This window comes from Drosophila subpulchrella, unplaced genomic scaffold (assembly GCF_014743375.2).
Source record: "Drosophila subpulchrella strain 33 F10 #4 breed RU33 unplaced genomic scaffold, RU_Dsub_v1.1 Primary Assembly Seq354, whole genome shotgun sequence".
Lineage (NCBI taxonomy): Eukaryota > Metazoa > Arthropoda > Insecta > Diptera > Drosophilidae > Drosophila > Drosophila subpulchrella.
The window spans coordinates 4,335,549-4,353,883 of NW_023665577.1; the positions used below are offsets into that span (position 1 = coordinate 4,335,549).

At 38.4% G+C, this 18,335-nt stretch overlaps 2 protein-coding genes across 2 annotated transcripts in view; one reads left to right on the forward strand and one right to left on the reverse strand.

The window, feature by feature from the left end:
• Nucleotides 1-18,335, forward strand: part of LOC119560122 (IDLSRF-like peptide) — a 42,523-nt gene that overhangs the window by 5,272 nt on the left and 18,916 nt on the right. The window lies entirely within an intron of this gene.
• Nucleotides 6,185-7,608, reverse strand: LOC119560121. Its single transcript, XM_037873471.1, has one exon. The coding sequence runs from the start codon at nt 7,478-7,480 to the stop codon at nt 6,332-6,334; it is 1,149 nt and encodes a 382-aa protein (XP_037729399.1). The 5' UTR covers nt 7,481-7,608; the 3' UTR covers nt 6,185-6,331.

An 18,335-nucleotide genomic window follows, 5' to 3' on the forward strand; every position in this document is an offset into this window, starting at 1 on the left:
ATTTACCTTGAAAAACAAACTTTGCAGGGCAGTGTAATAATTTTAGTTTTCCTGCCAGTGACAACATATTTTATGCTGCAATTTCCGTAGAAAAGAAAGTCGCTGCATTTTCTCGGCGCTTGCTAACCCGCTTGCTTTCTTTGCTTAACATTGGTCCCCTGGTTTAGGGTTTGGTTTCCATTTTTGGTGGCTGGTTTTGGTCAGGGGTGCTACTGAGTTTATTTATTGTGGCTCGCTTTTGTGCTCCATGGCATTCTGGCTTTGTGACCGACGATAACGAGCGTGGGTCGCCTGGCAGGTTGTGGCATTGTGTGGTGGTCGTAATTTTTTGGTCAGCTGCCTTCGCAGGAGGATCCCGGGGCAGTTAATAAATGTGCCACCGCCAGAATTCAACAGAACTCAGCAGAAGCTGGCTGAAAGCACTCTGGAATCCAGCGCCCAGTGACAGCTTGAAAGGGTTTTGCGTCACTTCCGTTTCCCTTTCATCACGAAGGCATTCATTATTCCTGATTGTTGCATTGTTTTTCGCTTTCACCACTGGCATAAAGCTGAACATTGATTGACACTTTTTAAAATGGGTTCATGCAAGAAACAGAACATTAATTGGGACTGGCAGATTTGATGATAAATGCATTTTACAAAGAAGTTCGTTACATATTTAATTTTAAATTATCGAAAGTCATAAAGCAATATTTTGCCAATTAACTAATGTTTCTTAATATTTAACCAATTATATAAAATTACATATTTAAAAATTGCTGTTTTTGGCAACTAAAATATAATTTTTTTACCCCAAAAAGGTTTAAGAAAAAATAAAAAAATTAAAGAAATAGACTCTTTTAGCTTTATTTAATATTATTTAACTTAAGTGCCATGTGTTTGGTTCGTAAACATCCATTTCCTGCCGCTTAAATATTCATTTAGTAGCGTCGCCTAGGGTATCATAAATATAAAGCGAATAATTCAATTAGTTTTACGAGCGTACTCAGGTCAAGTCTTACGGCATAAATTATGCAACATTTGATTTGTTTTTGGCTAATGTGTTCGAAGAGGGTGCCCAAAAATCGTGGCAGTTGGCCGGGGAGTTCTCCCTGAGTTCCTATTTTTTCCCCCAGCTGCTCGATGTGCGGTGGCTTAAGCGGCAACAAATGGCAAACAAAACGTAGCATACTGGCTGGCATTCGTTGGAGCGTGCCCCACATGCAAATTTGTAGCTGGGCCACAAAAATACGAGTTCGAGGCAAGGCTGCAGCCAGTATTCGAGTACTAAGCCAACTGACGGACATATTGGCTTACAAAACACTCCGTGGACTTGGCCATTTCCACTTACGTGATCGCTGCAGCTGCAGCTGCAGCTGGGGCAGAATGAAATTTCCATAAAAGCAAAGCCGCAACTGGAAGTCCAAAATCAACAGAGCGCTCAGGCAAAAGCTGAAACGTGATTACGCCGCGCATTATGGCCAACAACTGCGCTTGGCATTCAAAAGTTGCAGCCAACTAGACGCCAGTTAGCATTAGCCTGCTCTCCCAAAAGCATTTAGGCCAAAACGGGAGCCATGGTCTTGAACCTGAAAGGTTCTGAATAATTTCGTTAGCCACTTTCGGCCCCGACTTTTGGACCATGTTTCCTAATTAATTCCCTTGGTCGAGCATTTTCCGCGGTCTCTAATGGTTTTTAAGTAAGAGATACGAAATTCGAGCTGGGGTGAACTTTTAATGGGATATTTTCAGCGAATTTTAATTGTAAGAAAAGGGTAAGCAGGGGATAATAATAGAGATGACCATAATAAACGTGTTTGGCTACTGGTATTTATAAATATTTTAAAGAGCTTAATTCATTTGGGGAGGTTTTATTTTTAGCTCACAAGGGAAAATGCTTATATAAATCTATAATAATATATAATAATAGAGATGACCATGATAAACGTGTGGGGTTAGTGGTATTTATAAACATATTAAAGAGCTTAATTCATTTGGGGAGGATTTATTTTAAGCTCACTATGGAAAATGATTCCTTTAATATTTGAGTCAACTTTAAATGCTAGAGAATACGTTTATAAACATGATTCAAATTAAACATAGCAACATACACCATAAAAATAAGTATATGATTATATTTATAATTATGATATTATGAAACCAATTTGTGGCCAACACAGTACCACCGAAAATCAGAGAAAATAATTTTACACTTAATCCGACTGGTATTTTGGCAAGCCTAAATCCTTTTACATTCAGTAACCGTTCACAAATATTTGTAAAATATTTTAAAAGTGTCATAACAAAGCATAATATCGATTTTGAATGCAATTAATGGGATACCATACTGTAGGTGTCGAACAATGTTGCAATGCCTTTCCTTCATATGGCCAAAACAAAACCCTGCTGAAAAAGGAAATATTTATTGTTATTGCCACTGTTTGGCTTGTAGCTACCGACATAAATAATAGCAGTATAAATTCTCAAAGAAAGTGAAACAAAATGCTAACAAAATACGTTTGAAAATATTGACCTGGACAGGGCAATTTTCCTGGTAATTTACAAAAGCAATAAATTTGAGTGCCCAAAATGTAGGAAATCGGAAGATGTTTTGAAGGAAATGTATGCGATAAATTTAATTATGCTGACAGTTTAATTATGCTTGATTGCCAAGATTTATATCGGAGGCCCCAGAGTTTGTAAACTCGGCCACTGATATGCAAATCTATGAATATTTAGTAGATGTGCGTATGCAAATTGAGCGACTCCATGGGTCGCGTATACGCCGCGTTGGCCATGGACACCGATCAATCCTCACTCTGTCCCCATTAACTCGGTAAACTGTCAACTGGCTTACCGAATATAATCCAACAAATGGCTATCATCGTGTCATCGATTGCATGTGTGTTTCAGCGAATATTGTTGTGGCAATGTGGCAAGGTCATTAAAAAGTCTGCGCTGGAAGATTGCATTTCACTTTGATACGACAATTATGTCGCATATATTTCGCCAGGGGAAAAGTTTCAGTTGGCAGAGGACTTGCCTTGGCCTCAATCGATTTCAATTGATTTTCACTCGTTAAACGCGAGTTTTAACACTGCTGCCTCAGATTATCAAATTGTTCATAAAAATGTTTATGGTTTCTGTCCCGCCTTAAAGTCTTTTTCTTCGCACATCCAGACGCCCCGAGTCATAACTAAATGTATTTTGTTTTGAACTCTCCACTTTTTTTATGGCATCATATTATTTTACGAGTCAAGTTTTTGTTCACTCTCGCCTCAGAAATATTTGTTTTATATGTTGTCAATTTTTACGGCCCAGTCTGCCGAGTAAAAGTGTTTTGCCTCCCTCACTGGGCATTCATTGTTGCCTCATTTATTATTTATTTGCTGCGCACTAAAAGTTTGCCCAGTCAAGGAAAAACGCAGAAAGTCCACCCGTGTAATATGCAGAAAAAAAGGGAGGAGAATGTAGACCAGGACATTTTAGCTGCGTTACTCATACGCCGCGTTGGTTATATAAATAGAACCATTGAGCCAGGCGAAAAACAGCAGTTTTTCATTAACAAAAGTGTCGTCGTCGTGGGGCAAATAGAGGTTGAAATGGGTAAACAGAAATTGCTTTATTGATTTTCCTGCAAAGAAAAGGCAAAGTTGAAATATGTTCTTGAACTTGAGGGTCCTTAAAAAACAGGCAAAACTGATTCCACACTACTGAGGGTCATGGTTTGGAATGATAAATGTAAAAATTTATTTGTAAATCTGCAAGCAGCTGAGTTGCCAACTGCTTCGCATACTTACACATTTATGGCCAAAGCCAGGCCAAGATATTATTTGAAATGGCAAATGCACAATACATAAAATCCAATTTCCAGCCAAGAAGCGCATATACATTGGCCCAAATGGAAATCTGTGGTCGGAGGGATGGAACGGATAACCACAGATGCGGACCACTGAAGAGCTTTCCCAGTGAAAATCCACTTGTGACTTGCGCATTTCTTCGGCTTTGGCCCAGAAGTCTTAGGCCACATCTCAGTTTTGCATATCCAATTTAACTGGCAAATGCAATTCGAGGTATCTGTTGACTGGGAAATGGCAGAACCACGCGCGAATGCAGGGTCAGGTGTGCCTGCGATTTCAATATTTTGTGTTTGTGCACTTGGACCATCACATCCGCCCATCCGCCAGCCGCAATTTTCCCCAAATTGATTTGCTTGAAGGGGGGAAGGCAGCAGCAGGAGCTCTGAGAGTTTTCCAGGCATTTTCACAATTTTCCCTCATGTGCAAGGTATGCATAACATTTACTTTCACCTTTACCTGAACGCTTCGCAGTGGCTTGTGTGAGAAATTAACCTGGCCTTACTTGTGACACAAACTAATGCAAAATAAAATTTCACATTTCCTTAATTAAGTTTCTTGGGGACTGCTAAAAAAACTTTCTCTGACACTTGACACTGGCACCTTATGTCGGAAACTTGTAATTAGTTAGAAAGCCTTTTGATTGCGTTGCAATTGGCCTTATGGTTATTGCCACAATTTCTTCACAAAGTCTGAAAATTCATTTTCAGTGCTTATCATTTCAAGCTCAACCGAATTTCATTAGACAAACAACCATTAAACTTAATGGTTATGAAGTTTTCTCTCGTTTTGCCTTTCAAGGCAGGATAATTGAATTGGTCTGTTGAATAATTTAATAGCAAATTCAATGTTCGTTTGCCTAAAAACCCAAAACGGCAAAATATAATTACCCCCCAATTATTTATGGCCCGCCCTGAACCGCAAAGCATATTTAAATTTATTTGCAATTTGCTGCGGTCGGCAGGTGTAAATTTCCACTGGCTTTGTTTTTCTGCGGTTAGTCAATGCCTCTAGCCCACTTGATAAAACAATTCGCATTTGGTTTCAAATCAAAATGGAAAATGGTATTGGAAATGGCAAACTTTTCACCAGGCACATGCCAACAATGTTGGCCAAAAGTGTGCGTTTCGTTGGGTTCGAGAGTGAAAATTGAGTGAAGTACACGTAAACAGTGGGAAAGTTTTCATGCATTCGCAATGCGAAAAGTTTTTCCAAGGGGAAGTTCAAGGCGGCAGCCATCACACCGATGGTCAACAATTCAGCATTTTTTCTGCACCTTTCTGCAGGTGAGAGATACTTGCCTCAGGGCTGCCTGTCTGAGCGCTTTTCCACATTTCCACAGAGGAAAAGGGGGATGTTTATGGGGAGGTAGGTGGCGAGGCAGTAGGTACATAAGCTGTAAGTGCTGTGATGAAGTGCACCCGAGTTATCACTGGAACGAGCGGCAGCATAAGCCAGATTAAATGTATTTTCCATTACGGTTGCATGCCACTTTCGGCCAAAGTCGACACAGAAACCGAGACACAGTTCACAGCTCTCCTCAGCCGGTTTGCCAAGTGGCCAAGAGTGCGGTAGTGGTCCAAATGGATGCTGGGTTGTTTGCCCGAGTCAGGTGTGTCGCCTGAAAGCAAACTCAATTTACCCGCCTAACATTAGGAAGCTGACTCGCTTAGCTGCACACACACGTCCTTCTTACTTGCAACCAATTACCGCGGTTTATTAATAATTTAAAACGTTTTCTAAAGTTAAGGTTTTAGTCGGGGGAAGTACGTGATGGGCAGTTTTATGGATTACTTCATTCAGAATATCTTCATCTAAATGTATGTATACCAATTTTTTTAAACATCCCTTATCCCGCAAAACTTGATTGGCTTAACATTTTTAATAAGAGCATATTTGATTTTATCCCTAATCCAATTAATAAAAAGGTACATTCAGTCAACGTTTGGGGAAAATGTATGTTTAAAAAATGATTTCACATTTAATCCGACGGCTACTAATAGAAATTTTATATTCCACCTCATGGTACTTGTTACTTATCTGAATATAAATCTTAAATGCGTATTTATTTCAATGACCAACTATACTGACACTAGTAAATAGATAATTTAATAGTCTACTCATCTATTATTCAATATGTTAACTATCTTTCAATTAAATCAAGCAATTAAATATATTTTGTAAAACACATTACGTTTTGTATTTAAATAAAATATTAAATAAGCTATTTAAATTTTAACTTGCAGATGTTTGTTGCTCTATTCTATTTTTGAAGTGCAGCTATTTAATTCATTGATAAATTCTTACCTTATATGAAACAACAGCCCAAAAAGAAAACAAAAGAAAAATCGATTTACAGAAAAGTACAATTACTTGCTATCGTAATGATTTATTAACAAAAGCTTTATCTGCTGGCACTGAAAATTTTGGTAACGCCTTGCCGGTAGACTGAAATTTAGAATGCAGTAAGGACCGATTCGCAGGATCCCTGATGTCTAAGCTTCGCCCTCGACCTCGGTGATCGAACCCTGCTTGGGTGGCGATCCAGCAGCAGCCTCATCCTGGTTAGTGGGCACCGTTTTCCCTCCGAGGGCCAGAAGAGCCTCCGGCGGCAACTCTGCCCCCACATCCTCCTCCTCCTCGCCCTCGTGCTCCTCCACCAGTTTCTCCTCAGGCTCCGGGGGCAGCCAGCAGGTTCCCTTGACCAGGCGGTCCTCGATCTCGGCGATCTCGTTCTTGTAGTACTGATTGAAGTCCGGTCGCTCCCAAATGCTCTTGACCCACTGCAGATTGAAGTCCATTTTGGTGCAGCAGCAGAATTTCCTTGATTTGTGGCACTTGGGACACTTGGCCGGTTGGCGGGCAGGATGTGTGTACTGCTGTTTCTGCTTTTTCTTGCAGCAATAGGGGCACACATGCTTGGGCTTCTTTTTCGAGGAGGAAGGGCAGGGTGCCGGTTCCTTGGCATAGACCAGATGACCCCGCTTCTTGGCGCAGAAACAGCAATTGCAATCGTCGCCCTCAGGTTGCCTCTTCCGCGTCTGCATCCGATCGTAGAACTTCTTGAAGGCTATCTTTATTTTGGCCTCGTAGGCCAACTGTTCGCTGCAGGAGAGGCCATCGAATCTGGCATAGGATTCGGCCGATTTCCGGGCAGCATGAACCCAAACACACTCATCGTTGTAGGAGGGTCTGCCCTGGTCATCGTAGGTCAAGTCCATTTTGGGTTCGTAGTAGAAGGCCTTGAAACCCCGCTTGATAATGGAGTAGGCCAAATGGGCCTCCACTTTGTTCATCAGCGACTTCTTACCCAGTTCGTGGAACAAATCCTCCTTTCTCAATCGCTTTTTCGGAGTGGTGTCTATGCAATAGCACACCTGATCGTAGTGCAGAAAGGCATAGGTGATAATGTCCACCGTTGACTTGGCCTTGCACTCGTGCAGCCCGCAGATGATCATCACCTGGGACAGGGTGTTGGCCAAGTCCAGAACATTTTCCAGGAATATCGAGGATGCATTCACCTCACCCAAGCACTTGCACTGCGTGTGCTGATCGATTATCCCCAAGGGGGCGTGTCTCTGGCACTCCTTGTGTTGACAGTTGTTCCGGCACCGGAAGTCGGGCATCGCATGGTGGGCCTGCATCGCGAATCGGTCTTACCTCTGTCTTTTTGATGCCCTTTTCAACTACTTTCAGCATGGAAATTTTTCAATTTTTTTCCTAAAAGTTTTCGTAACCAGTTGATAGAACGAGAGAAGCCAAATGAATGTGAGTTGGGAGATTGTTTGCCCTGACAGGTAGGATAAATTCCAGCTGTTGCTGGGATTATAACTTATTCGCTTCTAAATAAATAAAAAATATATTTGCTTAAAGTTTATTTCTACAGAAATATTCCAAGTTAAATTTTCAGTAGAACTCACGAGTAATAAAACATACAAAATTCTATACAATCAAACTAAGAGCTTGCATTTCTAAGCCAAATACTAACAACTTTAATTTCCCCCCATGAACATAATTTACAAAGTGTCAGCATTTAAAATTGCGAGTCAGAAAACATGAAACTTGCAATACATTTAAACTAATAGTTTGCATTTGTAAGCTGAATATTACAAATTCATATTAATTTCTAAGCGGATCACTAAAAATTAATTTCCCCTTTTTTTGTAGAATTCACCAAGTGACAGCCTTTAAATTTATAAGCATGGTAGCTCAGAGTATAAGAAAACAAAAAACATTTTATATAGTAAAGACATTTTTCCTTCTAACATAAATTTTAAAAAATTGTGTTAACCTCTTTTTAAATAAAATAAACACGATTCCCTTTTTTTTAAAATAATTAGTGAGTCAAAAAGTTTTATCAAAAAAACTATATTTCCTAAAATTCTATTTTTCCCCTTGAGTACAATTTACAAAGTGACGGCTATACATTTTACAAGTGATTACCATATTCATAAAGTAAGAAGACTTAAAGCATTTCATACAATAAAATCTTTTTTCCTAGCTAAGAAAATTTGTTAAAATTGTGTTCATTCCTTTTTAATCAAAACGAAAAAAGAAAGTGTATTTAAATTGACGTTTAATTAGATTACGTAAACAGTTGTATGAAAAAAGCTACATTTTCTAAAACTTCATTTTTCCCTTGAGTAAAATTTACAAACTGGCAGCTTATAAATTTACAAGAGACTATCATTAAGTAAGAAAAAATAAATCAATTTATAAACGCATATTTCCTTGCTTAAAATTCTGTTCCCATGCCCGAAATAAACCAAATGATTTTTCCACACGGCTGTCGTGTTAACACAGCAAAGCCTTAGGATTTTCTACAAATTTGGTTACTTTCATGGCGTTTCGTGTGGTCGGGGGCCAAACGGCATTTGATACGGAATATATTGTTTGAGCTGTGTTTTCGTTTGTTTGCCCATTCCTTGTAGACACGTATAAGTTTCGATGGGTCAAATATTTGCTTAGGCAACAGTGGAAAATTTCAGAGAAGCGATCCGCCAAGTAGACAACCTTTCATTTTTCTTTCGGTGGCCTTCGTAATGGATGTCCTTTTTTTGGCATTTTTGGTTGGAATATACATTCGTAATTGTTGATGACGGCATTGAGTCAAGTTTATGATTCGCTTGGGAGCGGGAAATGCGTCTGGCGATGGCATGAATAAAGTACGACATTCTGCTCGCGTTGAGTCGAGTTCGTTCCCAGGGGAAACGTCAGAGCAAATACATCAAAGAATTTATTAGACAAGCTTTGCCATATCCGTTTCCTGTTGGCAAATGCCACGGAAACCGAAGAGTAATCTAATAACATTTTCCAGAAGGGCAAAAAATTGAAGAAAATCGCTGACAAATGTAAATCTCCATTTGCCAAGTTGACCCCTTGGATGTCAGAGAAATTGTTGCTCTCTAACCTTTTGGCCATAAGTGTTAGTATACTGGGTTTAAGCCTGCGCTCCGGCCCGACGTATAAAAGCGCCTTAATCTGTCTCGGGCAAAAAGGGAGAGTCGTAAAAACTTTGCTTAACTCATAATGAAATAGCAGCAGGATGCGGGCCTGAAGATGAGCGATTTCAATCCCGACAAGAATCCCCATCTCTCGGGCTTTTGTTTTTTCTTTAAGCTTAAGTGCAACTACGCAACTCATAAAACTTGAGCAATTGCGCATAAATCTTGGCCAGACAAAATGGCCAACTGTTGTTCCTTGGGTTTCAGATAACCAGTTACTTTCCTTGGGTGAAAAAAATGAATGAAATCGTATTCGTTTCTCTAACAATAAAAGTTGACAGCCTGGAACTGACACGTGGCGATGGTCAGGTGGCAACAGGAGAGCCTGTCTGCCGGATAAAGTTACAATCGAAGAATTCCATGCTGGACAGAAATAAAATACCTTCGCAAATGGTTTTTATACCCGCATTCGTGGAAATTTATGTTGCAGGGTAAGGGGAGTTATTCCGAAACTAAATATACCTCAGAAAGACAAGCTTTTCATTCTTAATCCGACTATACATGTAGTTTGGCTAACCGAAGGGATTAGAAATCAATTATGTATTTAAACTCATACTTTAGTTTGGCTGCCTGATAAATCGCAGTTCTGAACAAAGTTTAAACCCTGTTCACAGCCAGTTAAACTTTTCCGCAAAGTTGGTCTGTAAATATTCTAGCGCCCAAAGTTGTTGATATTCCGCAGCTTTAAAAATATCAATCAACTGAATTCGGGCAACATCCAAATATAAGCCCAGCTAACCCACATTTATGGCCCACCTAGTCTTTGGCACGTACCTAAAATTAGTGCCTACTTCACACAAATACACACAATCGCCTGTAAGGTCCACGTCATTCGCATAAAACCCTTTAATGGTTATGCAGGCACCAATTACCATTAAAAGCGGACAGCCTCGCCTGAAATGTATACATGCACATACTGTATGGAAAAAAGGGAAAGCGGGCGAAAAAAATAGCGAAAATCAATATATATGTATGCCGTGTGAAGGACTCAAAAACGCAGCTGAGATTGAAAATCCTCGAAGCGGTGAGGGTTTTTTTGCAGCTAAGCGACCCGCTATGATTTCCTGGTTTTTTGTAACCGCTACTTGCGGTCGTTAGACGTGCCATGATTTATAATACTCTGCGATGGGGATATACTCAATAAATGCACAGGCGAAGGAACCCATCCTCTAAGACTGATGAACTAAACAGCCTTTAAAACACCTAAGAACAAATTTATTTTCAGGTTTTATAAAAAGAATATTTCTTAGATTTATTAAATAACATATCGTCTATAATAAATACAATTTTAAGATAATGAATAGATCATGTACCACAATCAATTGACTTTAAGAAATATTATTATTTAAGACGTTTTCTAATTGCTCTTGAATATTAAAGATAAATAATAAAAGTTGCTCACAATTTTGACCAGAAAAAGTTAAAGAATTTTTAACGTTCTGTCTAAAAATGTTTGCACATAAAGGAATTTAAAATTACTTTTAACAGCTTACAATTTTGTGTTGGTTATAAGTAATTTAAAGAATTATACCTTAATTATTCATAAAATATTTTCTTATTATATTCAACTCTTCCAAAGTTTTAAAAAAAATTTCAAAATATTGAAATCATGTTTTTCTTATAATTGCAATTTTAAGTACATCTTTCTTAAAAGGACATTCCCTCTTCGTTCCGAGTTGGCTAATTTACTCGAGTACTGATTTTCCCTGTCCTTTTTTGTGTGCATGCCCAAATGGCAGGACATAAATCTGCAAATGTGATAAATGGTTATAAAGCCAAGCGTAATGTTTATTTAAAATAATGATGATGATGAGCAGCTGCAGCTGCTTGCTATTACAGCACCGCCTCACTCCTTTCTCGTCCTTGTTTTATTTTTGTTTGTGCATGTAAATTGCCGCGGACCTTTAATGGCTGCCCAAAGAAGGATGTGCCATTGAGGCGATGTGTGTTTCATTTTTTTTGCCCGGGTGAGTGGCTCCTTTTAGCGCGACAGACAGCTGCTAAAGTTCAGCTGTCAATTATTCATAAAATTGCGCATACGTCTGCACTCATTACGTATACGCCGCGTTTGCCAGTCTGTCTTTATTTTGCCTCGAATCGCTTTCATTTCGCTGTTTCGTATTAATTTGATTTATACACAATCCCACACGCATGCGACATTTGTCCTTTTTATTCAACTGCTTACTTTTATTACGTTTTATGGTTTTGCTTTAACATAAATTTGCATAATTGAGCTCCAGACTGCTCAATCTGAATGTTTTGATTTATGTGTGCCATCTCCCTTGAAAAAGAAAAACTTTGCGGCTAAGTTCTCATAATTTCCAGCAAATGTTCCCTAGGATATTTGTGTTTATAATTTACGCACGAAATCGAAAAACTTTCTCTTGACTTGGCGGCGGCTTATTATTATTATTTTGCCTGTTGGTAGATTTGCATAATATGGTGAGCATTCTGATGGAAATAAATGGACTGCGGGCACTTCTTTAAAATATGCCATTTAATCTGGGCTATAAATTCACATAATTAATGTTAAACGTATTTGAAAGTACTTTTCATATTGCTTTGGATAATAACCAACTTTTTGTTGATCCCCTTGCTAAATGTAATGTCAAATCAATACACTGGCAACCTCAATAAGCCTCCTTGACAAATTGCCCGAATGCCAATCGGGGGAGGGTTCCGACCTATGTCCTATCTCTGGACATTGATCGCACAACAAATTATTTTAGCCTTGTCCCCTAAGGCCAATCAATGTGGTATCATTACAAAGCCATTAAGTTGGCCAATCAAAACCATGCAAAAAGGACCACAAAAGAGCACCCACAAACAAAACATGACTCAATGTAATTCAATCAGAGTGTCAGTTAAATGGCAAAAGATCTCGTTTGTGGAAATATGCTGGTCTAATATCAGATATGGTCCATTAAGTGAGGCTTCAATAAAGAAAAAGACTGCCAGCATAAGATAATTGCCTAGTTAATGACCCTCAGCTGAAAACTATAAGTCCACTCAGGCCTAACGAAGAAAAATGTCCTGCTGGTATATGGAAAAATAAGCGGAAAAGTCGGCTGGGAAAAGGACAAATGATAATTCTCCCCTATAGCTAAAAACCTAGGCAGTGCCCACATTGCAGGCATGGACAATTTTTGGACCCTTGATTGATTGATTGATTTACCCAAGAGCCAAATGAATTCATCATTCACATTTGAGTGTATCCTCGGCGCAAGCTAATTTATCATCTGAATCAATCGAGGAACAGGCAACGCAATTTGAACAGCTGAGAACGATGAATGCGATGAAACTAATCAAATATGATGGCAGGTTCAAATTGGTTGGTATTGGCAATTGATCAAATGGGATAGGAATACCGCGCTTCAATCAGATTTAATAACATTCTCTTAATTAGAAAATCATTTTGAATTAAGTATTCTTACAAAAACAGTATATTTACAATATATTTTTATGTAGACCATTTATTTTGTTCACTAATTAAATCAACAAATTTTTTTAGGGACAAACATTTACACGTGTTTGTGACGAGCTTAAAAGATGATTTCGCTTTCATCTTCCTAAAACTCAATTTTGTGAGTCCCAGCTGAACCTTAATCAATTTATTGTTTGACATTGTACATATGGGTCTCTATATAAATATTTAAGGAGACCATTATGGGTTCATGGGGTCTTCTTGGAATACAATTTCTTTTTCGAGGTTGTCTTTGTAAATACTTAGAGAAAAATCTTATTTGATAGAAAAATTGCTTTATTATTGATTTAAAATTTAAGTGTAAAAAATTAACGAAACGTTTATTATATTTTTACTTTCGAGACACAGCCGAATTCAATTTGAATATGAACCCGTTTGGAATTTGTTGTCAATATTGTTTTAAAATCTGAAAGATTATAAAAATAATATCATTATTTATAATCTTTAATGAAAGAAAAATACTTGTATACCGACTAAATACTAACATTTGTGCCATTGAATTTAAGTAAAGTGAAAGTGAAAAACGCAACAGACCAGCTTTTAACATTCGTTAAATATAACTTAATAAGATTTGGTTGGTTACAGAAAACCAAAAAAACGCTTTTAATGCTCGTTATTTTTGGTTTCCTGTAATTCTGAAAAAACTCTTGTTAACGCCCTTGTATGCACTCACGCACATGTTGAACCCGGTTTATATTCGCTGTGCGTTGTCGATTACGTGGTTTTCGCAGCTGGGGGTCCCAAGAACCCAAAAAGCCGAGGTGGTGGCTAATTTCGGCACCGGTTTCGTTCTCCTTGGGCCAACATCAAAGTCATTGGCAAACATGTGAGGCGGATGGCAGAAGCGTTTTAATCTAAATAATTTATAAACTGTTTTTTGCCCATGTTATGCTTTCCACCTAAGGCTCTGCATGTTTTTCTCTATTGTTCCCCATAAACGAGGACCACCTGTGGGCGGTGTGTGTTCTATGTTTTTTTTCTGCTATCTTGCTGGAGCAACACTCTGGATTGAATTTACATATTTACATCCGGTTGGTAAGAACAAACCCATATGTGCTCGGGATTATGGCTGTCGTCGCTCTGAAGCGTTAAGCTGTGGGGAACGAGGGATAGACAATTTGCAGCGTCTTATCGCAGACATGGGATATGATACAACAGTTGCTGGGCTTATCGATTAAATGGGCTGTGGCGAAAATTTATTTAAAATTAAGTCAATGGTTTATGGAGCGATTGATGGCTAGGCAAGGGATGTGATGGATACCCAGATACCCAGATACCCGGATACCCAGAACCACCAACCACTCAACAACCCTGCTCATCGGAAAACTGTCATAAACTGTCCGCAAAAAGCGACGCAAAATTGGAGAGCTTAACAAGCTGCGACTCAAATTGCCAGGTGCATTAAATGTCAAAGAGTCAAGCCATTTCATTATTGTAAAATGCAAACGATAGGACGACCTTATACCTTATCCCTCGTCCCACGCTTTTTGTAATTTGCCCATTGAGCCGTGTGATTTCCACCAGGTGAAAGTAAAAAAAAAAAAGTTTTTAAAAACAAGACAAAAAAGAGAAAAGAAATAAAAAAAATAAATTTGTTTGTGTAACTTTTTTTTGCTCTCGGCACTTTTGTGAAAAAGGCAATATGGCATGAAAAGCGCCAAAGAAAATGTTGGGAAAAAAGTCCGTAACGGTAAATTGACCCGACTCGCATTAATTTTTCTTTTTTCACACCATTCTCCTGCTTCTGTGGAAAACTCGCCCAATAGAATGCTAATCAAAACGAATGTTCGTACCATCTGTCAATTACAGCAACTTGCAGACAACAAACAAAACAGCAAACGACTACATTGTACTTCCGTAACGTGCCACATATTACGACTAATTTAGAAGAAGCGTTGGCAAACTTGAACTTGGCCAAACATTCTCCCTGATTAGGCCCATTAGTTTTGTGGCCTGTACGCTAATGTCTTGACATTTCAATAAAAAAGTTAGGGGGAAAGCTTTTGTTCAGCACAGATCAATTTGATTGAGGGTGGAAAAGTCAAGGAAGGTGCTCGGAAAACTCTTGGGAAAGCACACTTAATTTCTAAGCGAAAAGGAAGATTTTCCAGCTTAGGAAATAAAAACCAGGAAGGTAAATAATTAGTTAAGTACTGTACTGTTTAATGTGTTTTATTGTTAGATCTTGCTGGCCTGCGCTTTTTGATTAAAATAATTGTTGAATTTCAACAAAAGTTACAGCTCTCCAACAGAAATTTAAACCCTTCTCATCCCAAAAAACTCATGAATATAAAGTGCAAAATCTAAAACAACTTGAGCCAGTTAAAAGCAAAGCAAGCTTGTAAATTGCTGTGTCCAGAATATTTTACAGGGATCCCCTACAATATTTAATATTCAAATGCATATTAGGTACTGTAAATTTAAAAAAGATAAGCTTGTGTATCTTTAAGCAAAATATACGTATTTGTAATATATACCATACCCCACCTTGTTGGGTTGCCTTAAAACTTTAACTTTTGTGGTGGTATATTTTAAAGCCCCCTAACCCCAAGCGAACTTGTTTGCTTAAACAAAACCCTTCAAGTTGCGGTGAAAAGTTAAGCGTTTAAATTTACAGAAACCATTTAATTGTTTGACTCGCAAGGTGGGTTGAATAATACGCATTAAATGCAATGGAGAGTGGGAAAATACCCTCCCTTAGAGGGTAAGAACTTGGCTTAAACGCGCCACTGAAAGCCAAAGGGGACCGCATGTCCTGCGTTTGCGTAATTGTCATATTTCTTGGCCGGCAGCAACTCAAGTGGTAATTATTTTAGCATTTTTCCTGTGCAACGAGTGGGTGGGAATGGGACCATGAAGTGCAAGGTCCTCGGTCGCAATTAACGTGAGAGAATGCGAAAATGTGTCAGCCAAGACAAGGTAAAACAGCAAGACCTTGGTCCTATATTTAGGGCTTGACATTTGCATTTTTAAGCCAAGAATTTTATTCAAGTCAAAAAGCTTTTGTCACAGCTTGCCATATTTATTTATGAGACCGTTCAGTGGGTCAAGGTTCAAGTGGCGCTAAAAAGGAATCTCAAATCAAGTGACTAACCCACAATCGTCTGGGCCATAAAATCAAATGACAATTAAGTGGGCAATCAATTTTACAACTCAAAGCTCGCAAAAGCCAATCCCCTATCCTCAATAATTCCCTTTTTATATCCGGATACCGGAGTGCAAACTCGGTAATTCAATTACCGCTTCAGCCAAAAAGGAAGCAGAAAGCTGAGAATTGTCAGTGTCATTAACACGTGAGTGCATAAACATTAATAATTCTCGTTTTATTTCCGCACCATCTCCCAAAGTGAAAGCGAGGGAGTGAAAGTCAAAGACGGAACCGGAAATTCCATCAATTTAATGACTTCCCGTTGACGACTGACATTGGCAATGGCCATTCGCACATTTGGGTCAAGGCTATTTCTCTGCCTCTGTCCACTGGTAACTGTAGGAGGATATCATTACAATCCACGGATTAAGATAGAGTTACACCAACACCCATATTTATTGCTGCAGTCGCTGACTTTTGTGACCCACTGTGACATTTGATAATTGCCTGCGGCACGACACTTGCACGTAAAGTTGTTGGCCAGGAATTTGATGACACCATAGAACAGACCGTTTAGTTGGGGTGTTAAATGGTCTCGAACTGAGCTGTTAAGGGCACATTTAGTTTTAGGATTACGAACGAGTACGTAATGTTGATTAAAGTGTTTTTAATGAATTTTTAGGAATTTGTTGTATTTTATGTTGAAACCTTTAAATTTTAAATATTATCTGAAGGTTTCTTATTTCTTTTAATTAAAAAATTTTTTTTTATCAGAATCGTAGCTAACTTAAAAGTCTCCATGGAATCAAATCGGCTTAAAGCCTGCACACTGTACGTGTGGCGGCAAAGATCAAGCAGAGTTAAATCCGTATTCCCAATTATTGAGAAGCTGGTCTATATACCAAAAATCAAACATTTAGATAGTTTTTTAAAAACTTTCAGAAATTTCTATCGTCTCTAGGTAATACACTAATAAAACTTTATAAAAAAATTAAAATTTTTAAGAGATTTTAAAAATCTCTTTCTATTTGAATCTTTTAATTAATGTCAATGCCTCCCCTAAATGTATGTTCTATCTCAGACTTGTTATATTTTCAATTGTAATTAAATTCTAGTTTCCTTTATTTTAAACGAATACCTGACCAATCTGCAGCCTTAAAACCAAAATTCTTTAATTGTAGTGAACATCCCGTGGCAGTTTTTTTCCTCGCGAATGGGTAAAAATAAACAGACAAACAAGCAAACAAACAAACAACCAAATGGCGATTAGGATCATGTGAAAGGCTTTCGTTCCATTGTCGTAATAGTGTCAGTGGCGCTTTTATTTTGTTTTCGTTTTGTCATTTTTGCTCGCTTTTAAATTTAGAGTTTGCTGTACGGTTCGTTGGACTCCATTCGCTTGGCATTTGTTTGCACGAAATTATTTCCATTCTGGCTCGTTGGCTAGATGGGTGCCATGCTTCTAATGCGAACTTTGACTGGTGGCGAATGTATGTACATATCTGTCAGATACTGTTTATATATTTGTGCGACTATCTGGGTGAAGAACTCATTTGGGTTTGTCGGGTTCGCGGTTCTCCACACGCCAGCCAAATGACAATTGTTGGCCTGGCATTCAGTTTGATTGCGTGAAGTGCAGCCGCAGACTGTCCCAGCCATTTCAGATATTTCTGCCATTTCAGATATTTCAGACATTTCAGCCATTCTGTGAATATATATTTTAGTCGAGTGGCGGTTGGGTTTTTGGTTATTCAGGGCCAAGGGAACATGGGTTGGTGTAAGCTTATTTTAGTTTAATGACGTTGTATTCTGTCTGCTCGCATGTTCAGTTGGATTTGCAAAAATAAAATACAAATTTTTTCCCATCTTTTTTGCGACACACAAAACTGCTGATGACAGTTGGTTTTGCTGTCGAGTTTATGGTTTAGTTTTTATGAAAAAATACGGATTTTCGTGGAAATTATTTTACCGGATTTTGTTCATTTTTATTCGTAATTGATGGGAAAAGTTTTGTTTGCTTTTTCCTCTAGTATTTATGTAGTTTAGAAGGTATTAAAGCGAATAAAATAACTTTTATAATATCAATTATACGGGATAATATCTCTAGTAAACTTAACTGATTACAAAGCTTAAATGCAAATAACTTGGTTTAACAAGTGTTTCCAATCCGACAGGCTATTAATTCGGAACTAGTATTTTCTAATTAACCTCAGGTATCCCTGAAACTTAATTCCCAACGCACTTAATCAAGTTCCACCTGGCTACGCAAATTAAAATCAAATCGAGGACCTGCGTTTGCGTTTTGGCCTAACAAGCTAGTTGTGACGGGTTGGGGCCATTAAATTGCCGCATGTTAAGAAAGGTCCTTTGCACCCTAACGATGTGCTCCCATTTCCGCTTCATTTCCCGTCAACAAATTTGCG